The sequence below is a fragment of the Chelonia mydas genome, chromosome 25 (genome assembly GCF_015237465.2).
Source record: "Chelonia mydas isolate rCheMyd1 chromosome 25, rCheMyd1.pri.v2, whole genome shotgun sequence".
Lineage (NCBI taxonomy): Eukaryota > Metazoa > Chordata > Testudines > Cheloniidae > Chelonia > Chelonia mydas.
In genome coordinates, this window is record NC_057858.1 from 10,941,328 (window position 1) to 10,965,231 (window position 23,904).

Here is a 23,904-nt window from a genome sequence, read left to right on the forward strand (position 1 = left end):
CACCAGGGTCCAGGAGGGACACAGGGGCCAGCGATGGCGAGACACCGGCAGAGGGCGCTCCTGAGCTGGTAAAAAGAGCTAATTCCCAGACAGCCAGCAGGAGGCACCGCAGGGGTGAGTCGTGCCCCATTACATCCCCATGTAGGTACTTATAGACTGAGGATCAAGTCACCCTTGAACCTTCTCTTTGTTCAGCTAAATGGATCGAGCTCCTGGAGTCTGTCATTATACAGCGTGTTTTCTAATCCTTTAATCCATCTCATGGCTCTTCTCTGAACCCTCCCCAGCTTGTCAACGCTCTTCTAAAATTAGGGACACCACAGCTGGACACAGCATTCCAGCAGAGGTTGCACCAGTGCCAAATACAGAGGTAAACTAACATCTCTGCTCCCCTCTTTATACATCCCAGGATGGTATTAGCCCTTTTGGATATAGAGTTGCACAAGCAGCTCACGTTCAGCTGATTATCCACATCCCCCCCCATAATCTTTCTCAGAGTCCCTGCTTCCCAGGAGAGAGTCCCCTGTCCAGGAAATATGGCCTGCGTTCTTTGTTCCTAGATGTATACCTTTGCATCTAGCCATATTAAAAATGCATATTGTTTGCTTGGGCCCAGCTTGCTAAGCTATTCAGACTGCTCTGTATCAGTGACCTGTCCTCTTCATTACTTACCACTCTCCCAATTTGTGTGTCACCTGCAAACGTTCAGAGAGGATTTTACAATTTCTTCCAGGTTATTCATCAAAATGTTAAACCACGCAGGACCAAGAACAGATCCCTGCAGAATCCTACTAGAAATGCACCTGTTCAATCATGATTCAAAGTTTACAGTTACATTTTAAGATCTATCAGTTAGCCAGCTTTTAATCCACTTCAGGTGTGCCGTGTTAAATTTGATATCTTTCTAGTTTTCTTTTTTTTAATCAAAATGTAGTGCAGTACTAAGTCAAATGTCTTACAGAAGTCTAAGTATTACATCAACACTATTACCTTTATCATCCAAACTTGTAATCTCAAAAAAAAAAAAAAAAAAGTTAATTTGAGAGGACCTGTCTTCCATAAACCCACGCTGAATGGCATTAGTTATACTACCCTCCTTTAATTCTTTAATAAATCAAGTCCTGTATTAGCTGCTGCATTATCTTGCCCTGGATCGATATCCTACTGACAGGCCTATCATTACCTAGGTCATCCCATTTACCCTTTTTAAATATTCTAGTCTTCTGGAACTTCCCCAGTGTTCCAAGACTTATTGAAAAAAATCAATATTAACAGTCCAGAGAGCTCCTCAGCCAGCTCTTTTAAAACTCTTGAATGCAAGTTATCTGGACCTGCTGATTTTTAAGATACCTAACTTTAGTAGCTGTTATTTAACATCCTCTTGAGATACTAATGGAATAGAAAAAGTGTTATCATAGGAGAGGACATCCCCCCCCTCCCCCCCAATACAGAACAGAAATATTTATTGAACACTTCTGCCTTATTATTGACAATTCTACCAGTTCCATCTAATAATGAACCAATATCATTGTTAGGATTCTTTTTGTTCCTAATATACTTAAACAACTCCTTCTTATTGTCCTTAATTCTGCTGGCCATATATTTCTCCTTTTGTCCCTTTGCTTCCCTTATCAATTTTCTACCATTCCTAGCTTCTGATTTATATTTTTTACTATCAACCTTTCATTTTTTATTTTATTTTTTAATTTTTTATAGTTGCCTTCATCTCCCCGTTAAACCAAGCTGGGTTTTTAACCAATATAGCCTTCTTCGATTGTGGCTTTTGGGGCATCTAGTAAAATTTTCCTAAGCAATTTCCAATTATCACTCACTCTTTTTTTTACTAAATTCTTCCTCGGAGATGACTGGGCTCATAATTGTCTTCCGCATTGTGAAACCGCATCTTTTAAAGCGCCAAATATATATACTGATGGTCTGGACTTTATTCCTTTGCACATCTTAAATGTGATCAAGTCATGATCACTTGTACTTAAGCTACCATTAATTTTTAATTCTGTGATCAGTTCCTCTTTATCTGTCAAGATGGGGTATAATGTAGAATTCCCCCCAGCTGGATGCAACATTTTATGAGTTAGGAAATAGTTATCAATAATATTTAGAAATGTCACAGATGGTTTAGTACTGACAGCATGAGATATCCAGCTAGAGTCACTCAAACTGAATCCCCCATGATCACATAGTTTTCCCCGACACACACACACACACACGCACGTTATAGGGAGGTGCGTAAGGAGATGGTCATCCTGCTCCCTAGTGTGATTTGGTGATCTGTACCAAACACCAACTAATACCACATCTGGTGCTTTATCTGTTAGACACTGATCCATAAGCATTCAACATCGTTTTCTTCCACGTTATCAGCAACTCAAAAACAGGTAATGCCATTTTTGACAGAGTGCACCCTCCCTTTTTTGCCCTCTTGATCCTTCCTAAACAGGTTAGAACCATTGATTTTAACATTCTACTCCTGGGACTCATCCCACAAGGTTTCAGTCATGCCATCTAGATCAAATGTATGCTCCTGAATAAGCAACTTCAATTCCTCTTGTTTGTTACCCAGGCTCCTAGCATTGGTGTACAGGCAATTAAATAATTTCTTCTCTTCATGTCCTTTGGTCCCTTGATTAATTTTTGTCCTCGGCATCCTGATTCTGTACTAAATGATGCTTGTATCTTCCCTCCTTTTTACTCTCCCTGTTTGTTAGCAGTTTAATGCCCTCCTGACCACTCAAGCCAGCCTGTGCCCGAGAAAATCAGTTCCTCTTCTACCAAGATAGAGGCCATGCAAACTATACAGCCCCCTCTCCCAATAGAAGGTGGTCCAATGTTCCACAAAACCATACACCATTTACCTAGCCAGCAGTTCACTTCCAGCATCTTCTGCCTTGCCTTCTCCTTTGTTTCTGGGATTTTTGAGAAGATCACTTGGACATTCCTCTTCTTCAGCACGCTTCCAAGTTCCCTGAAGACATCTTCTATCAGTGAGATCTCTCACAACACGGTATCATGAGTGCCTCTATGAACCAGCACCAATGGTTCCTTTTCCACAGAGTTCCAAATCCGATCCAGCCTTAGAGAGACATCTCAGGGCTTGGCTCCAGGAAGGCAGCACACCGTTCTGGTTTCTGCTCATCCCTTGCAAAATGTTGTTCTGATTCTTCTGAGCATTGAATCCCCAGCAAAGATAATCTGTCTTCCTCAGACCTTTGGAGAACTTTGTGGACAAGCTTGATTTTTCTGACAGGTTGGTCTAAGCTGCCATCCACATGCGTGTCCTGTACATCTCTCCATTCCTTGGGGCCGGCTGGATCTTGAGAGACTTTGTTCAGTTTCCATGTTAAGGACCTGACATTGATTGACAACTTTTAGCAGCATGGAATTCCTCTTGGTCCTCTGCTCTGGTGGTCCAAGCTTGCCCATCCTCATCTATCCCCAGCTGTGTAGAATGCCACTGTGACCTCTTGCCTCTGGTGGTTACATATTGCTCGGTCTCCGACTGCTTGGTGGCCAGCTCCTTTCTTCCTTGAACCTGGAGTACTGATGTTTCCTGAGCCTGGCTGTCTAGGAGCTCCTCAGCTTCTGATTTTCAGTAGCGTCTCTACTTGCCCCTCCAATCTAAGAATTTTCTCCTCCGGCACAGCCACCAACTTGCCCAGGAAGTCCCTTCTGGCTTCAGGCAGGAAAGAAAACATGACATCTGTAGCAGGTCACCACCACGTGTTTACCGCTGGCCACCTAAAAATAGCATGTAGAGCTGCACCTGGAGAGAGCGCCTCTCACAACTCCCTCTGCAACTGTCCTGTTAGGTGCCTCCATTCATGGCTCTCAAGTGACTTTATGCCAAGTCTCCCTGCCTAGTTCAGCTCTGCCCTGGTCTCTGCAGACCTAGATGGAGCGTTGCATGTTGGGATGCAGTGCCACTAAAACATGGCGAGTTCCACTATGAACTCGGGCAACTTGCTGGGCACACCAAGGCTTTACCTGGTGTGACCATTCACCAGGCAGAGCATGGACAGCAACCTTCTACCAGCTGTTTTTGTTTCCAGCCGTCACCCGCATATTGGCTGCCTCACACACCTGGGGAAGGTCTCAAATGCCAGGGCTGGAGACGCTGAAGAATGTTCCTCGCAGGACACGCTCCCTCCCAAGGCACCTGGTATGAATGGGCATCCCGGGCGGTTAAGTCAGTGAAGCATGTGGTGGGCATAACAGCTCATTACGACGTCCTACTCCAAGCCCTGGCCACTGAAGTCCTTCCCCAGTTAATTACCCATTTAATCTCCTCACAGAGAAATGATTCTAGCTTCCCCGGGATGAGAGAGACCAACAAAAGCTGCCCTCTATTAAGTGAGCTTCTCAAATGATGCCCCTGCAGCATCTGCTTGTCATATAGCCCCAGGGGGCAGGAAAGCAGACAGAAACCATCACTGACTGGGCGAGTCAATAGCAAGCATTAAAACGCTGAGTTTCTTCATAGCTCTCTCAATTTCACTGCCTTAACAGAGGAAGCCATTGCGTTCGCTAGCTAACGGTTCTCCTGGGGCGAGCCCCCTCCGTTCAGCTCATTGTGCAGGCTCTTGAGGGTTTCCTGGCACAGGCCGCGCCTGCAGCTGCGACGGGCCCACGGACGGGGAGCTTGGCAACGTGCCACACTGTCTACATCACCCCAGGGAACTTGCCTCCCACCCTCTGACCCCCAAAAATAGACCAGGGAATTGGCTTCTTAGCTGTTGCAACGTCAACCCACCCCCTCCTGCCGTCCCATCAGCTGGAGGCTGTTTCTGGACAGAAAAGGGACTCCAGTGTGCATGAAGACATGGCCTCCCATCCCCATCTATAAATACTCCAGTGATCACCCCAGGATAGACCCGTCATAGGACAGCCAGGAGCTTAGACTTTAGAGATCATCTCCAAGGCCCCTGCCCAAGGGAAGCCTGAGAAGGCACATCACAGCTCTTCCCCCAGGCAGGGGAGTTTGCAATTGTCTGGCCCAATGGTCTCCTGGTAGGGATTTCTGCTGCTTTTGAGGGAGGATACGGAGCCTTGCTCCAGCCACAGGAAGCCCAAGTAAACGGAAGACCCCTGGAAGCCAAGGGAGCGCCGATCTTTCCACGCGTGCCAGCTTTGCCTGGAGAAGTCGCACAGCCCAAGGCAAAGGAGGGTGCACGAGGAATTGTGCTTAATTTGGATGCCAGCACTTGGCTCTCAGACGCACTTGTTAATTGCATATGAAGCGAAGGCTCCCGCCCCACTCAGGAGCCCATGAGGTGCCCTGGGAAGGGCAGGATGGAAGTGCTTCAGGGAGGTTAAAAGAACCTTGAGGCCCCAGTCTTCATCACTTTCCGATCAGCTAGACCCCCTGGCAGCATGGACTAATGGGCTGAGCTCAAGGCTGGGAACCAGGAGCTCCTAAGTGTTGTTCCTGGCTCCGACACAGACTCACTGCGCAGTCCTGGCCAAGTCACCTCCTTACAGCACCGGGAGGCTGAGTGTTAGCCAATGTTCCTACAGCGCCTTGGCAGGAACAGCAAGGATCTAAGGTCCAAGCGTTACTGTTACTGGATACTTTATGCCCAGGTTTCCCAGCGTGAGCCTGAAGCGGGTACGATCACCCCCGACACCTACCTCCATGTACGTCTCGTTGTTGCAGGCCTCTGTGAAGATGCTTGGGGCAGCAGAGTGAGTGAGTTCCCCATCGTCATTCCCACATTCGTCCCGCTCCAGCAGAGTCATCAGGTACCGAGCTAGGAAACAGAGCCCTTTAGAAACAAGGAGCGGGAGCTCCAGGCAGAGCAGCTCTCAGCAAGAGGGTTTCTGATTATTGGGAGTGACTCCAGCTTGAGTCCCAGCCTGGGGATCTAATGCTGACACAAAGCAAGAGACACACCTGCACCAGAGCTAGGGCTGGGCAGGACAAAGAAGGGGAATGGGGAAGGAGAGCTACCCAGGAGCCATGCCCTGCACTGGAAACATAAGCAGGAATTGTTTTTAGCCCCTTCCCATCCTCCCAAATCAGGGATCAAGCATTCAACATGACAAAGACTCAAAGTCATCAAATCCCAATACGGGATTGTTCCCTACAGTACATTTCCCGGAGCTGTCCCAACCAGGTTTGGAGCCTCCATCATGTCCTCTGGGAGACTGTTCCTCCCTCGAACAGCTCAGACCACTCTGAACTTGTCCTCTCCTGAGATTCAGCCCAAGTCTTCCTCAGTTTCATCCCATTACTCCCCACCAGACCTCACATCAGGTAAGATCACTCACTCCACAGCTGGGCAGAACTGGATCAGCTTCACACCACCGCATCATGCAAACCCATCGCTAGCTGACTAGTCAAGATAGCGCCTTGGAAGTCATTAAACAGAGGGGCAAAATCTACAGGAAAATACATCAGGAGGGGCGCAGTCTGAAGACACAGGGGCGGAGATCAGAGGGAAATATATTAGGGGACATTTTAAATCAGCAGCAGCACATTGGCCAAGGTTTGCACAGGTGACCATGCAATCTGACACACCTTAAATGGACCTGGGTTTCACAGGGTGGATGCTCAGCACTTCTGGAAGTCAGACCTCTTTAAAAGTTCTCAAGTTGAGTACCCAACCCCACCACCCCAAAAGGCACTCGACACCTGTGAAAGCCTTGGCCTGTTTGTCCAGAGGGCTCCGCGCAGTCACCTCTGCAGTGACTAGCTTCAAGCTATCTCAGTTATGTATCTGGCACACAGCCTGGCGATGAGCAAGTGCGGGCAGGGCCGGATTCCCCCAGCCTCACTCACCATGAGCCACCCCTCATGCTGCAAGCAGCTCCCAAGGAAACAGACCGGACTACCCCAGGGGTAAGAGACTGCTTAGTGCTTAGGGGGAAGAGGCTGCATGAAGCACAAAAGGGCTTGATCCTTACTGTTCTCCAGCCTCTGAAGGCTCTTGCGCCCCTTGGCCTTTGGGATGAGGTCGGAGTTGCGGATGGCCTGGTTAATATAGTACTGCTTCCGTTTGGAGGGGGAGAACCTCTTGGATGGGGAGCTCCCCAGAGGAGGCAGGCAGTCCTCAATCCTCCTACAGAGACACAGAGAACACACGGTGAGAGGTGTCACCTGCCAAGGGCTCTGTTCAGATCCTGAGACCACCACAGGCTGGCCCAGCTGAAAGGTTCTGGGGACCTAGGAATAGTAAGAAGAGGGGACTGCAGGGCAGCCTTGAGGATCGGATCAGCCGTGCCTGGGCTGGAATAGCAGTGGACCTGCAGGTCAGGACTATGGGCCAGCACGAGAGCTCTGAATGGGGAACCCAGGGCTGGGGTAGAGGTCAGGACTGAGATGCATCAGCAGAGCTAAGCAGAGGAGAAGCCCAGCAGAGGAAAGCCCAGATAACACCTATTCTCATCAGGCTTTGTGCCAGTCAATGACAAGTTCACCCGATGTCACAGTCAAAAGACTCCCAAAACAACCACCTCCGTTCTTCAGGCTTCAAAACCCAACTTGATTAGATTGCTTCAATGGCTATGTAGTAACAACAAGATTTGATGCTTAATTAACACTGCCAACAGGCAAGTAAATAGACAGTCTGGTTCTCGGCAGAACGAAGACAAATTCCATCTAGCGGCCCAGATTCTCAGACACCCATAGACTCTGTTATTAAAACAGAGCAATGAGCGCACTCAGATGCCGGGTTAGAGAATGTGCTCATATGGGGGCTAGACCTGGGCAGGCAAGCCTCCACAACCAGACAGTGGAGCGATCCCCAGAGGGACGTGTTTTGTTCTGCTACACCAGTGCAAATCTAGAGGAATTCAACTGGGATTTCTTATGCAAGCATGAAAGGAGACTTGGGCTTGGTGATTTCTCAATGTTCCTTGGTGCGATGCATGAGCGTGGATGAATGAGACAGCTCCCTCCAGTAAGGGGTGACTACATCAAACCCTGACTTACACTTCTTCTAGCAACATTCCAGGGGGCATCAAGAATAGCCGCTGACTCTCTGCACTTAGGCAAGGATCTCAAAGCACTTTAGAAAAGGTAAGTACTACGGTCTCAATTTGAGAGATTTAAAAAAAAACCAGCCACATAGAGCACTTTAGGCCAGCTCTGGAAGTTTTGCACTGGCATAACTATTTTGGTTGGGGTGTCATTTTTCACCAAAGTAGTTATACCTGGACAAAAGCCCTAGTCTTGCTGTATCAAGATGCCTTATACCAGTATATGTTGTTCCTGTCAGGGAAGGGGAATAAGCTATGCTGGTATAAGGCACCTTTATGCTGGTATAACTGTGTCCACACCAAAGCTGTGCAGCTTGAACTGTATCACTGTAGTTAAAGCGGTAGCCCTTGTCTAAACACACAAGTTGTATGTGATTTGTCCAATTTCACGAAGCAGAGCTAGGAACAGAACCCAAGATCCCAGATTTTCTCCCCCGATCTAAAATGGGAGTGGAGGTGGTTAGTAACTCTGAAATGTTCATAACTCTGAACAAAACATTATGGTTGTTCTTTCAAAAGGTTACAACTGAACATTGACTTAATACGGCTTTGAAACTTTACTCTGCAAAAGAAAAATGCTGCTTTTAACCATCTTAATTTAAATGAAACAAACACAGAAACAGTTTCCTCACCTTGCCAAAAATTTTTTTTTAACTTTCCCTTATTTTAGTTTACATTTAACACCGTATGGTACTGTCTCTGCTCTTTTTGTGTGTCTCTGCTGCTCCCCCTGATTGCGTACTTCCAGTTCCAAACGAGGTGTGTGGTTGACGGGTCGGTTTTTAATGCTGGAGTTCGTAACTCTGAGGTGGTAACTCTGTTGGTGGTAACGTTATCCTAACCCCTACAGAAAAGTCACGAGAGAAAGCGTGCACATCTGGAAAGCACAGGAAACCCATTTAGAGATAAAGCTACAAGCTGAATACCTTGCCTGCAGAGCAACCTGAAATTAGCGTATAAAAGGCTGAGCAGGGAAACACAACTACTTGACCTTCGAAGTGAATACAAGGGATAAATGAATGAGATACTCACTTGCTACTGCCCTCTTTGATACAGAGCAAAATGATTCCATCTACATCTACCTGGGCTGTTTGCCAATAACAAGCATTATTGCAATTAAGCACCCAAACAGCGAAAGAAAAAGAACCAGCTTTGATGTATTCACACACTACAGGCTGCTTTGCTTTTATTGATCATATAAATCCATTTTCAAGGTCAGGGTTTTTATATTATGCACAGATACAGACACGGTCTAGCTCTGAGGTAGTTATTGTTTGTCAAGGTCCAGATTTCTTGGTCAAGGTATAGTCAAGGTCCAGACCCCAGAGAGAACAACAAAATAATGATCATAACAAGTAAATAAAAAGATTTCAGGGTCTGTTCTAAAGCATCTGGCAGTCCAGATTTGGCCCACAGTCCATCTACTGACTACCCCGGTCTAGCTGAACCTCTTAATAAATATTAAACCCAAGCATGAATTTAAGAGGCGTTCACTGAAGATCTAAGTTGACTGTTTTTCTTTAAGAGCACAAAACTTTCCATCTGATTATTTTTTAAAACCTGCAACTGTTACAATTAACACCCAAGATCAACATAATTAAGACATTTCCCTATTCCCCCCCCACCCCACCCCACCCCTTCAATATCTCTGTGCGTCTGGCAGCACACTGTGCACAATCAGTTTCACTGTTTGTTTCCCCTTTGGTTTGTGTGGGTTTCCACACAGCAACAGGAGACAAACATTTAAAAAAAAATTAGAAAATTGCACAGCTGTAAAAAAAAAAAAAAAAAAAAAAAAAACCTGGCAGAAGGACCGGGGGGGCTGAAACTTTTTTTTTAATTGTTTGAAACTAACTACATTTCAGTTGTCTCTTTAAACAGAGACTAGTTTGCAAGCTTACAGGAGCAGAGGACCGCCGGTACTCCCACCCCCACCCCCTCCAATGCTGCTTCCTCCAGTTACTACACCCAGCTTTGTGTCATTGAGGTCCTGCTCTTCAGACCAACGGGGGCCTTCCTTGCACCTGGGGATGATCACAAGGGCACCCACGCAGCATCAGCCAGGTGAGTCACAACATTATGGTGCTTGGGGCCAAAGTTCATGCTCACTTTAAATCTATATCCTCAGCCTGGAGTACTGCAGATCGGAGACCGTCTCTCTCCCACGTCTCTCCAAGGTAACCGGCAGTCGTCTTTTTACTCATCCTCATCCGAATCAGGCCAAGGGCAGGAACCCCCTTGGTTCTAGGACTCCCTTCCTGCAATAGAGCCAGGAGAGTCCGACTGAAGCTGCCTTTGAGGCCTATTCTCTGAACTAGTGGATAGAGCACTGGACTGGGAGTCAGGAGACCTGGGTTTTACACCTGGGCTCTGCCATTGGCCTGCTGCAGGAGTCACGTCAGATATGTGCCTCAGTTTCCGTACCTGTAAAATGGTGGTCTTCCTGCGTAAGGCACTTTGAGATCTACTGATGTGAAGCAATGCATAAAAAAAGGATTATTCCATTCCTGGCTCTGCCACTGACTCACTATGTGACCTTGGGCAAGCCACCACCCTGGTCCCCCCTCCCACCCTTCGTCTGTCTTGCCTATTTAGACTGTGAAAATGCTGCACCCACTGAAGTCAACAGGAGTTTTTTGCTATGGACGTCAGTGGATCCAGGATTCCACCCTAAACTCTTTGGGGCAGTGATGGTCTCTCACATGGCCCTTGTTTGGGTGTTACTGAACTCCAACTAACCCAGCTTTGATCCACTGAGATCTCTCCTTGCCAATCCCTTTCTGGGACTATTTTGTCTGCCCAGTTTAAGCTGTACGCTGGGGCCTCTGGCTAATGGTTTCATTTTGTTTGTATTATTTATAACATCCCGGGTACAGTAGAACCTCAGAGTTACAAACACCCGGCGTTACGAACTCACCGGTGAACCACACACCTCGTTTGGAACTGGAAGTACGCAATCAGGCAGCAAAGCAAAATACAGCACTGTACTATTTTAAACGTAAACTACTAAAAAAATGAAGGGAAAGTTTAAAAAAAAAAAGACTTGACAAGTTTAGGAAACTGTTTCTGTGTTTGTTCCATTTAAATTAAGACGGTTAAAAGCAGGGATTCTCAACCCTTTTTGTTCTGAGGCCCCCCTCAACATGCTATAAAAACTCCAGGGCTCAGCAGGGCTGGGGAGTGGGGAGGGAAAAATTCAGGGCTCCAGGCCAAGGGTGGGGCCATTGGGCATATGTATAGTTTGACGTCTATTTTGTGGGGGAGGGGGGGGGCAAAGGCCGGCAGGGCTCGGGCCAGCTCCGCACCGCAGGGTCCCAGGAAGGGAGTGCCACCCCCACCCCAACTCATCTCAGCAGGTGGCACCCACCTGTCTGGGGCTATGTGCTGATGGCTGCTCTCCGAGGGCTCTGCCAGCCCCGGAGCCGGCTCCCCACCTGGGTAGCTCTGATCGGCTGCATGAGGGGCTGGGAGCTGAGAAGCAGCTGCAACCCCAGGCCCCAGCAGCAGACGGGGGAATGCCAGGGCTCCCCACTCCATGGCACCACCAGCCAGAGGAGCAGCTGCCCCTCACTGTCTGGCTCTGGCTTCCCTCCTAGGATCTGGCCTGAGGGAGGGCGCTGAAGGAGGAGGAGGTTGGGGGGGTGGAGCTGCCCCCAGGACTGCCCCACTGTAGGTAAGGCACTGCAGTTTGGGGGGGCAACACCCTCATGTCCCCTCAATTCTGCCCATGGTCTCAGGGTTTCAGCCCCACGCTGCTCCAGGCTTCGGGGGAGAGAGGGGAAGGGGAGCTCAGGGTTCCAGCCCCGTGCTATCCCCAGCTTCAGCCCCATGGGGGGCACCAGGGATGGGGCTTCAGCCACACACCGCTCCCAGTTTCAGCCTCACGGGGGGGTGCTGGGGCTCAGGGTTTCAGCAGTGGGGCCCCACAGCCCCCCTGAAAGGGCTCATGGATCCCCAGGGGGCCACAGACCTGCAGTTGAGAACCGCTGGTCAAAAGCAGCATTTTTCTTCTGCATAGTAAAGTTTCAAAGCTATATTAAGTCAGTGTTGAGTTGTAACCTTTTGAAAGAACCAGAACGTTTTGTTCAGAGTTACGAACAAATTCCATTCCCGAGGTGTTCGTAACTCTGAGGTCTTACTGTACTTTGAGATGGCGATTTGATGAGTAAGTCACAGCCCAACTGTGCACAGGTTGTAAAGAGCAATTTACAATTCATGACTCAACTTTATTTAAGATTTAAACCTGCTCCAGCCAGCCTGAGAATCCAAACACAAGCAGCATTGTGCTAGTGTCTGAGACCACGCCAGAGACTCCCAGCGACTGTCACTGCAGGCTACGTTTGGTGTAAAGAGTAAATGGCATAAATGACAACCAAAAAAACACCAAAAACAAATTAAGTTTCTAAGAATCCCAGATATTCTTTAAAAAGAACATGAAATTGTAAGGCAGGGAGCGTCCTGAGAGTGTCCTGTCTGACTCCTGAAGTCTGACTACTCAGAAGGAAGAGACCTCGGGGTCCTTCAATCAAAGCAACTGCTATCTGGATCATGCTAATTCCATAGTGCATAAGGAAGAGTGGCCTCACATTTAAGGCATTGGATTGGGATTCAGGAGATCTAGGCTCAAAGCCTGGCTCTGCCACCAATTTCCTGTGTGGTTTTGGGCAAGACACTTAGTCTCTCTGTGCCTCAATTTCCTCATCAGTAAAAGGGGGATTAGAATCCTTCATCTTTCCTGTTTAGATTGTAAACTCCTTGAGACATGGGCTGTCTCTCACTATGTGTCTGGATGCACCATGCTACTGTAACTAATACTGGCTAAGAATTCCACAAACAGGTGGGTTTGATCAGTCACACTTCCCAGTGACTGGCATATAATTCACTGGGGAAGACCAGGCAAGGAGAACATTGGGAACCTTCCACAGAAGTCACCTCTATTGTGGAGGTCTGGTACTTTAGCTCTAAGAGTCCTGCTTCAGTGGCAGCTTGAGGTCAATAACATAGGTGGATGGTTTAACCCTCCACATGTACTTATTCAGAAAGAGGAAAAGGCCCCTCCGCTGTAGCTACAGGAGTATTGCCTGGCTCCACTGAATACTGCCAATCTGGGGCCCCATTACACATCCCCCTTCATGAAATGTGCATTACATAAACGGGGGCATTGGCACAGCTCCCCTCACCATCTGGAAGATGGGAGGGTTGTGCTGGCAGGTTACCAATTGCAAACAGCACACAGGAATGGGTGGAAGGCAAGGTTTTTAATTGGCCTCCATGTCCTGATTTTTTCTTAAGCAGGGCCACACCAGGGAGAGAATCTCTATTGTAAAATCTCTCACCCCTTCCAACTGGGGCAGGGACTGAGGGTCAGACACGATCTTGCAAAACAGAAGCAGGAAATTGGCGTGACAACAAACAGAAGGAGATGGAGAACCTTGCGCAGTGTTGTAGCTATAGAAGAGAAGTAAAACCTGCACAGATGTCTCTGATATAAGCATGGTTTAAAAAAAAAATCATCCCACACATATAGCTGAACTGGCTCATCATAAAGTTGACGTGCATGGAGCCAACAGGTTTCATTCAAGTGTCTCAAAACCTGTAGGCCTAGAGTTAGTACCAAATAGCTTGCTAAACCCAGGTTGTGAGTTCAATCCTTGAGGGGGCCATTAAGGGATCTGGGGCAAAAACTGGGGATTGGTCCTGCTTTGAGCAGGGGGTTGGACTAGATGACCTCCTGAGGTCCCTTCCAACCCTGATATTCTATGTATTATACTGTTCAACCATTAAGTGGTACCATGTATAATACCAAAACCTGCCCTGGTAGCCCAGGGGCCTGTTGCATTATCTGAGATTTGTTTGACTTAAAGAGGATTTTGCAGAAGAGGAAAAATCCAAGACAATGCACGTTCTGAAATCCCCAATTTTAATGACACCTTAAGGCAGTCACAGTTCTTCACAGCAGGGCAAAGAAAAAAAAAATAAAGAGGACTTTTCCCTCTGATCTCAGCTGGAAAAATGTTTTTAGAAATAAACAGGCAAGTTTCACCATAGAAGGCGTGTTCCAAGACTTTGGTGCCAAGTTTAATTTGCCTTGTGCTAGCAGGTTAGTTCTTGCCGTTCTGCTTGGTATCCTGGCAAAAAGCACCATGCTTATAGGAAAGCTGGCAGGCTTTTCATCCTACTCTGAGACTACTTCTATGCAAGGGGAGCACTTTTGCACTGTCACTGATTAACCCTGTTCCTTAGAAGAATATTGGTGTGGAAAATCTACCCTGAGGCTGTTCTGCTGGAAGTTATGGTTTTGCAGTTCACCTTGTCTGTCAGGAATCAACACTTTCTTCTGATCTCTGCTTCCGGACTGGCACTTGGAAGGGTTTAATGTACCTGAAAGCATTCGTTCTAGTCTGCCAATTCAGCCCTCATCCAAGTCTTTCCCACATGACTTTAGTGGCAGATTTCAAGAAGCAGTAAACCTAGGGGTGAATGCTTTATCCCACTGGAAGGATGCTATTCCTCCCTGATAATGCACAGCACAGCTTGCTAGCTCCAGCTGTTCTTAAGCTCATAGCTACTACGAAGACAGCAGCGCCTAGACAGGGCACTGGACTACGACTAAGGAGGCATGGGTTCAAGTCACAGGTCTGCCACTGGTTTGCCAGCTGACCTTAGGCAAGTCATTTCACCCGTGCCTCAGTTTCCCCCTACCTGTCAAATGGTGATAATGACCTACTTTGAAAGGGATGACTGGAAAGCAGGAGACGTGAACTAGGTGTTAGTAGTAGCTACCGAACAGTTCAAGCAGGAAAAAATCCACACCAGAAGGTGACTGGCATGCCTTTTGAAGGTCCTGTCAGAGCGACAGACAACCGGTTTAATACTATGTGGGAATCTACGATCTTCCCCCTCCCTGCCAGCTTTTAAATGGTAACAGATTCATTGTCAGCCTTGGAGACTCACGACCACGCAAGCCCCTCAGTAACAGGCCCTTCATTTTCAACCCGTGTCAGTAATAGCAGGTTGCCCAGATACTCCGACAGGCAGACCAGGCTCAGCATCATGCCAAGGCCTGGTCACAACCTCTTAGAAAGATGGCAACATTTTTCTGGCAGCAGCGTGAAGCCAAGCTGCTTTTTCCTAGTCGTCCCAACCCCACCACTTGCTTGGCCAGCACCTTCCAATCCTTTTCTCCACTTACACAACCAGCGGCCTAGAAAGGGGGCTAGTTCTTGTTACCACTCTTCTCCGCCCTGAAGAGCCCTTCTCCACACAGATCGCCTCGGTGCCAGCAGCTTCCCCCGCAGACGCTCTCTGCCGCTGTTCTTCAGCATCACAGCATGGACAGCATTGCTGCTAGAGCGTGTAAAATCTCACCCATCACTGCTTTTTACTCTAAGAGCGAACACGTTCTCATCTATCACCCTTCCCCCCCCCCCCGCCCGGGTTTGGATTAAAAATAGGGGTGGGGAGCAGAGCACTCAGCACACTTGTGCAACCTTGAAGTCACTGCTCTCGAGTCCAGCATCCAGCAACAAACAGTCCAAACTTCCAGCCATTTGAAATAGTTTTTGAGCCAGTGCTAAAGCAAGCCACAAACCTCACAATGACACAGATTTCTGCGTCACAGCTCCAAAAAAAATCCTTAATGCCCCCCCCACCCGCAGGTTTAGAGGAATCATCTGATTTCATTACAGGAGAGCTGTAAACAAACAGTTTCTGGCCTTTACTACTTTATGAACAGGATACGCTGGGAATGGTCCCGAACGCCCCTCACATTAGAAACTGGCTTTGCAGAATTGAGCCTCATGCATCCGTCCCAAGGAAGATCGCTGTTCGTGCTAGGACAAAAGCCATGGGAGCAGGGCTTCCCTATCCAGTATGGACAGCATCCTCCTTCTAGAAAGCCATCCTATATGGACTATAACCCCCGAGGACAGCATGGCTTCCAGACAGATAGGATCTCTAGAGCCCTGCTGGCAACCAGGGTTTACCCATTTTAGCCTGTACCCTCTAACTGTGGCTGATCCCCATAGCCAGGACCAAAGGGACAGGACGGTCCTGGGGCCATTTCTAACAGGAGCCTCCAACATGAAATTGGTCATTTCAGCAGATGACAGTGGCAGACTCAGTTTCCCCAACATGCCCATGGAGGCAGGTCTGAGCCCCGGACACCCAACAGGCAGAACAAGGAGCACGGGGAGTCGGTAGCTCTGCACACTAAATGCAGAGAGACAGGGACTCCGTGTGACCCCAGGGCCAACTCATGCCCCCTCTCAATGTCCAGCTTCGCTCTCATGTAAGAGGTGGACGATGATGCTAACTTAACTCCATAAAAAGAAAAGGAGTACTTGTGGCACCTTAGAGACTAACAAATTTATTTGAGCATAAGCTTTCGTGAGCTACAGCTCACTTCATCGGATGCAAATAAATTGGTTAGTCTCTAAGGTGCCACAAGTACTCCTTTTCTTTTTGCGAATACAGACTAACACGGCTGCTACTCTGAAACTTAACTCCATAAAGTATTTGGTGACCTTGGATGAAAGGTGCTATAAATGCAGAGTGCAAACAATAATTAGTTAATTATCCGAGTAATAACCCTGTGTCCCTTATACACCCAATGCTTCCAGCCTGCGGTTAACTAAGAATAAAAAACAAAAGGTTTCATGGTACAAAACATGTTACCATTTCCTGAGATTCATCTAACTCAGCTGGTTTCAGCCTTTTCCATACTTGTGATCCCCCTCTACAACAGGAGCTTTCTGGGACCTTCCCCGCAATCTAGCCCTGACAAATCACAGGGTAGTTACAACACCCAAGGTTCATTTCCAACTCCCAGGTCGAGACCCCAGGATCTAACACCAGCTCTGGTGGACAGCCCGAGGTCTGATTCTCCTTCGCCTTAGACTGTGGAGAGGAAGGATTGTTTAGTGATTAGAGCACTAAACTCTGGAACTCAGGAGACCTGGGTTCAATTTCCGGCTCTGACACACCTCAGGCAAGTCTCTTGGTTGCTATGTGCTTCAGTCTCCTCTCTAAAATAGAGAATTCTTCTCTACCACACAGGGGTGTTGCCCGAGTGAATACATTACGTCTTCGATACTATGAGAACGGGGGCCACAGAAATACACATCTAAACCCTGGACCACAGAAATACGTAGCCACAGCTGTGCTGACCTCACCCCTAGCACAGACGCCGCTAGGCCACAGCTATGGTCCTATAACCCCCAGAGTGCAGACAAGCCCTAAACTAGACAGACTGTGGTGTCATTTACACTGTTTCCATATGAACATGTTATGCAACCATCCTGGTTGGGGACAGAATACCCACCTAGGACTGCTACATTCAGTGCAAAGCAGGGAAGCACTGGGCTGGGGAATCCCACAGGCAGGAGGCCTCAGGGTTGTCTATACGAGACGGTTGCACTGGTTTTATTCCAGGTGTTACTTGAAACCAATGTACTTAAACCAGTGCAAAAGGCTGTGTGAACACTTATCCCAGTTTAAGCCAGGCAGCTTGTTTCAGTTTCGCTTAAAATCAACTGGGAACTGGAAAAAAAAAAAAAAAGCTTCTCCAGAGGAATTTGCTTCAAACTAACTCAAACTGGAGCAACTTCTGCATTTAAACAAGGCCTAATACTTTCAGGGCTGTCCTGCATCACAGAGGCAGATAGCTGGATCACGGGCCCTTTGGAGCTTCAACGAGCCCTACCCAGAGCAAGGTGAAAGGTATTTGCATTCCCTGGTCGGATGATCGGAAGGGAGGAGGAAACAAGAGTAATGACTTTCTGGGTGTCACCAAGACAGAAGGGTGGGGGGAGGGAGTGGCCTTAGCACCCGTGCCCGGTGAAGCAGAGTCCCTAGACCTGTATGGGACCAAGGTCTCATCGTAGGGGGAAATGAGGCAGAGGAAACCATTGGCTGTTCCAGGCTCCATAGGGTATCAGGTCACCCTTTTCTCTGTAGATCTGAGCACCTGTCAACTGGGCATTAAGCAAGATGACTGACATCCACCAGAGGCTCAGTAACGTGCGGCCTGGGCTCAGTCCCCACGGGGTGCAGGCTTGGGCCACAGCGCTGCGGGGCGCACAGCCTTGAGACCAGAAGACTGGAGCCATTCAGGTTCACCCGCCTGGGGGTGGGGGCAGTTCCTCTTTTTTGTCTGCCCCCCTTGGGGCTTACAAGGGGTGGGGTAATATGGTACCAGAGAAGGGTGAAGGATACTAATTTATCACCACTAGGGAGAGTGATGCCCCCACCCTCAGAGAGGGGGAATCTGACCATGTGCGGGGACTGAGCCCCTCCCTCCCTGGGGTTGGGGGGCCGAGAGAGGGGATCTCTCCTATGTGGGAGGGAAACAACCCCCAGAACCCCCACCCTGAAAGGTGGGGTGATCTCCCCTGTGTAGACAGGGACACCCCCCACCCCCAGGAAAAGGAGATCTCCCCTGTGTGGAGAGGGAACCCCCCCCCAGGCAGCCCCCCCTCCTAGGGAAGGGGGCTCGGGATCTCCCTGGGGGGCAGAGAACCCCCACTCTGGCTGCACCCGAGAAGGGGAAGAGTTCTCCTGTATATGGACCCCTGGGGAAGGGGCCCCCCCAGGGACAGACGGGGGACCCCCCCGGGCTGCTCCCCCCCGCAGGGGGCCCCCCAGGGACGGACGGGGGAACCCCCCGGGCTGCCCCCCCCCGCAGGGGGCCCCCCAGGGACGGACGGGGGAACCCCCGGGCTGCCCCGCCCCGCAGGGGCCCCCCCAGGGACGGACGGGGGAACCCCCCGGGCTGCCCCCCCGCGGCAGGGGGCCCCCCAGGGACGGACGGGGGGACCCCGGGGACCCCCGCCCCACTCACAGGTAGGGCTCCTCCGGGGCCCGCCCGCCTCCGGCCTCCCGGCCCGTCAGCACCACCATGGCGGGGCCGGCCGAGGGAGGCGGCCGGGCGGCTCCGCTCCGGATAAAGCGGCCGCGGTGCCAGCCCCGGGGCTCCCCCCCCCGGAAGTCGCGTCAGCGGTGGGGCGGGCCCGGGGGTTAACCCCTGCGGGCCCGGGGCAACACAGACAGAGGGGGCAGCCGGGGGGGCAGCGGGCAGGGCCTGGGGCAGGACGGGATGGGGCAATAGAGACGGGGCAGCAGGGCCTGGGGGTGAGGCAATAGAGACAGAGGGGCAGTAGAGGACGGGGGGGGGCAATAGGGAGAAAGGGGCAGGATGGCCTGGGGGTGGGGCAGGGCGTGGGGCAGCAGGGCCTGGGGGGGCAGCAGAGGCCGGGGGGCAATAGGGCGAAAGGGGCAGGGCATGGGGCAGTAGAGACAGAGGGGCAGCAGGGCCTGGGGGTGCGGCAGGTCGTGGGGCAATAGTGACAGAGGGGCAGCAGGGCCTGGGGGTGCGGCAGGGCGTGGGGCAGTAGAGACAGAGGGGCAGCAGGGCCTGGGGGTGCGGCAGGTCGTGGGGCAGTAGAGACAGAGGGGCAGCAGGGCCTGGGGGTGCGGCAGGGCGTGGGGCAGTAGAGACAGAGGGGCAGCAGGGCCTGGGGGTGCGGCAGGTTGTGGGGCAATAGTGACAGAGGGGCAGCAGAGGACGGGGGGGGCAGCAGGGCCTGGGGGTGGGGCAGGGCGTGAGGCAGCAGAGACAGAGGGGCAGCAAGGCCTGGGGGTGCGGCAGGTCGTGGGGCAATAGAGACAGAGGGGCAGCAGGGCCTGGGGGTGCAGCAGAGGATGGGGGGCAGGATGGCCTGGGGGGGAGTGTAGCATGGAAGAGGGGTGCAGCGTGGCTTGTGGGCAGGATGGGGCGGAAGGGCAGCAGATCCAGGGCAGGAAGCCATGGGGGCGGGCGTGGGTTGGGGCAGGGAATGGGGCGGGAGCAGGGAGCTCAGCAGAGCATGGGGGTGGGGAGCACAGTTTCGGGGCAGCAAAGTTTGGGGCAAAGGCTGCAAGGTGGCCCGGAGCGCAGCAAAGGCTTGTGGCCTAGCACAGTTCTTACACACACACACCTGTGCACCCACACAGTCAGACAGGTGAGGCCCTGGGGGAGACGGTGGGACAGGTTGGGGTGGCAGTGCCATCCATAGGCTCGGTTCTACCTCTCTCAGACCCTAATGGTTTTACCTACCTGGGCTTCCCCAAGGTCTGGCCAAGATTAGGGCCACCATATTTCCCAAAGGGAAAAGGGGACACCGCGTGGGGTTGGCCCGAGCTGCTCGCCCGGGCCCCCCTCCCTGCGTGGGGCTGGCGTCGCTGCTCACCCAAGCCCTGCCTGCCCCATGCGCCAGGCTGGGGCTGGTGTTGCTGCTCGCCAGAGCCCTGCCTGCCCCCTGCCTCCCACCCTGCGCAGGACTGGCATTGCCACTCACCACCCTCCCCGGACACATACTCCCACATTCCAGGGTTTTGGACCAAAGTGGCCATTTTGCCAACTTGCCCGGGACAGCTTAAAGAAGGGACGGCCCCGGCCAAACCGGGACAGATGGTCACCCTAGCCAAGACAATGGTGACAGTGGGTTGGCAGAACGTGCGGAAATCATGAAAGAAGTGACACCTGCTCCAGAAACTGAGGGTCCTTTGTGGAGGGGAGTCAAATCGTTAGTGTCCTTTGTGCCCCGCGGCTCCAAAACTGCTTTTGGAACCCCCAGTCAGCGGCCAACACACCATGGAGACTGTGCTGGACCACGTTACGCTGGAGAGGCCTCTCGCCTTCAGTTTGTTTGTGGGTTTCAGTGTATAAAGCCCTCTATGGCCTGAGTCCTGGCTTAGACAGTTTGGGACCTCAGAGTCTGCCTCTCCCTCTTTATGCTTCATCTCCACAGTTGAGATCGGTTGGCAAACTCTTGCTAACAGTTGCCAGTTCTGAATTCTGGAAGGGGCGCTGGGCGTTCTGGGCCACGTGTCTACACTGGGAGTGCTTTCCCTCTGTATCTGACCAGCAAAGCGCTCCTGGTGTGGACACAGCTATACTGGCAAAGCTATCCTTTTGCCAGCTTACCTTAATCTACATGCAGCCTGAGTAATACACGCTATTCCATTAAAAGCACTGCTTTGCCAGTACAACTGCATCTACACTAGAGGCCTGCGCCAGCCCAGCTCAGGCAGTCTGCCAGCTACGTTGGACAAAATCTATAATGTGGACATGGCCTATGCGGGGGGACAGCCTCTGCCCTGGAATTTGTTCCCCCAGGAGTCTGACAGAGTCTGAGTTTGTGGACCTTTATCCTGTTTTGTGCCTGAGAGGCTGGTTTGGATGGTTGGGCTTTGACATCCTTGAATGGAAAGTGCTAGGATGGGATGTGTGCTATTATTCAATCCAGAGGAGGGTTCTGTGCCCGCACAGTTAAGCTAGCTCACTGCCCAGGCCATCCGAAGCAGAGTTTGTGATGAAAACCGTGCGCAGCACAGCTGCGCCAAGCAGGGCTGTTGTGTGTGTGATGCCGCTTTCCTCAGCTTCACCTTGGTTTCATTATTTTTTCAGCAAGACGGGCCTACAGGCCTTTTGCCCTGCAGTGGCTGAAAATGAAAATGATATTTGTGTTTGCAGCTGCACGGAGTTTGCTTTGACATTGACATACCGTTAACCTCCTATATTCGCTCTCGGTTCCCCCTCTTTCCAATCCCAGGGCTGTACTTTCTCCCTAGAAATGTGCCCTCTCAATCACACAGGTGAATTAAAGGTATGATAGAGCCACAAGAAGTTCAGAGAAACATCCCACTTTTGAATACTGCTGCAAACTCCCTGGGTTTCCAAAATGGGGCTGGGAATCTGTCAGTTTAGTTGCCAGCACCACTGTATCTGAGCATCTACTCGTTTCTCTGAGGCCTTGTCTACAGAGGAAAATTTACCAACAGAACTATCCTGATATAATTAGACTGCTGTAGTTATCGCTATAATAAGATTCCAAGGTGGTCACTCTGTCTGTGTGTGGCCAGGGATTCATGGAGATTGGGGGTGGCTCTTATATTTTCCAGACTGGTTCTGTCATGTCTTGCAAACAAGCTGGACTGTAGCGATGAATCCAAACCCTGGATCTTAATCTTGAACTTGAAGCAAGTTCAGCTCCAGACCTGAATTTCATGGTCTAGGCGTAGCTCTATAATGGATTGATCCAGAGCCCTGGATCCAAACTTTGGGGAAGTTTGGATTTGAATCCTGAGCCAAAATCCACAGCTGGAGCACACTTCTAGTACACAGGAAGGGATTCCTTTCCCTTCTCTGCCCATCCCTGTATCCCAGTTATAGGGTAGTAAGGATCAGCAGGAGTCAGACAGAGCTAATTGTTTCCTAAATGAGATGCACTCTATACACAGCAGTCCTCTCCCTTCCCTGCTTTCACAAAGCTCTCGTGGACACAGTTTACTGAGCCTCCCGCTATCTGTTGAGTTCTGCTGTGAATAGTTGCATCTTTATTTCATACCCTTCCCTCTCACACCAGGCAGAAAAGTGATCGTTCATATTGAACTACCTAGGTACCACCGTGTAGCTGTGGCTGGGTACATACCTCCATGTGTCTGTGCTGCTGGAGGGGTTAGCCTCCTGGCATGTCTGGGCATGGGATGTGGCAGCTGCTGAGCAGTACAAGCCAGCACTCTTCAGTCTTTTAGGACAGGAAGCAGCAGCCTGCAGCCAGTTGAAACGGCAAGAGGAGGAAATTTCACCAGTTACCTATATTGGAAACCCTCGTCTTGCATAAAGGCCCCGAACCATGGAAGTTAGGAGCCTAAATACCGTTGAGGATCTGGGCCAACGTCTCCTGTGACCTTTAACAAATTAACAGTGTGCCAGATATACGTATCATGTGTACAATACATCCCCCCCTATAAACAAAATAAGTTTGGAGATGCCATTACCAAAGTTCCTGCTTCATAACAGCATTAGGACATGCCATAGTCCTTCCATTCTGGGTTTAAATCTTCTTTATCTGGAGCGACACAGCCGTGGTATCATCTGGTGATTGTATTTGTGTTGATTGTACTCTTCAGTCTGCCCAGTGAGTAGTTCTAAGGGCTTTTTTGTATCACAGTCAGTGTTTTCTTCACTTGCTTTTCTAGCATCACAAATCATATTTTTGTCAACAGATGTGATTGCACCCATATGAACAGTCCTTGGGTGTCTGCAGATTCACCTAACTAATTGTCCATTCTCTGTCTGAATTACATATTACCTGAGTTGATCTGCTAGTTACATCACCATGCCAGGGGGCCACTGACCCCTTAAATTTTGCATAATTATGATGGAGTTTTTTGTGAGATTTCAGAGTTCTGGCATTTATAACATAGAATGATTTCAGTTGTCATCCATCCATCCATCCAGCTCTGTTTTATTTTGTTGTGATCTGCAGCTCTAGGCATTAAAAGAGACTCCTTCACAAGTAAAAACTAAAAAAATAAATTAAATAAACAACCCCAGTGAGGACCTCAGTGTTGCATCTCATCCCCTTGTTGTATACTAACATCAATCTGAATCCCTTATCAGAGCACCGGCTGCTGAGTTGCCAAAGTATACTTTACATGCCCATAGGGACACAAAGGAAACATAAGAGGAATGCCAGACCAGATCCTCAGCACGACCCCACTGATGTCAGTGATGTCGGTGGAGTTGTGACATACTGACAATATCCTGGACAAACCTTATGAAGTTAAGACAAACTCTAGTGAATTAATGTTAACCTGACTGAATTAGCTGTTAGACCTCTGGGGCCATTGTGTTAAAAGTGAAAATTGTGTATGTGCTATTGTGGAATTGTCCGTAATGCCTGTAGGAGGAGATGGATGCTAATGTAGGTCCTCCAGTATCAGTCTCTTGGAAGCCACCCCCAGGATCTCTTTTCGACCGGGTGTTCTGGTCGAAAACCGGATACCTGGTTACCCTACCCAAGAGAGGTGACAACCAGGGGAGCAGGAAGCCTGGGAGTGGGTGACCTGGCTGGACCACTGAGG

The 23,904-nt window shown here is 50.0% G+C and overlaps 1 protein-coding gene across 5 annotated transcripts in view; it reads right to left on the reverse strand.

Annotated features, from left to right (window-relative positions):
- R3HDM4 (R3H domain containing 4) overlaps nucleotides 1-18,995 on the reverse strand; it is a 30,661-nt gene extending 11,666 nt beyond the window's left edge. Inside the window, exons 1-5 of one of the 5 annotated variants that reach the window (XM_043536009.1) lie at nucleotides 18,836-18,971; nucleotides 17,318-17,535; nucleotides 10,105-10,253; nucleotides 6,922-7,076; nucleotides 5,647-5,780 (exon numbers count right to left, since the gene is read on the reverse strand). In XM_043536009.1, the coding sequence (XP_043391944.1) occupies nucleotides 5,647-5,780; nucleotides 6,922-7,076; nucleotides 10,105-10,205 (390 nt within the window). In that variant the 5' untranslated portion in view covers nucleotides 10,206-10,253; nucleotides 17,318-17,535; nucleotides 18,836-18,971. Of the gene's footprint in view, nucleotides 1-5,646; nucleotides 5,781-6,921; nucleotides 7,077-10,104; nucleotides 10,254-17,317; nucleotides 17,536-18,835 lie in introns of those variants that run through there. The other 4 variants (XM_037885495.2, XM_037885494.1, XM_037885497.2 and 1 more) reach the window with 4 other exon arrangements.
- Between the last annotated feature and the right edge of the window lie 4,909 nt (nucleotides 18,996-23,904).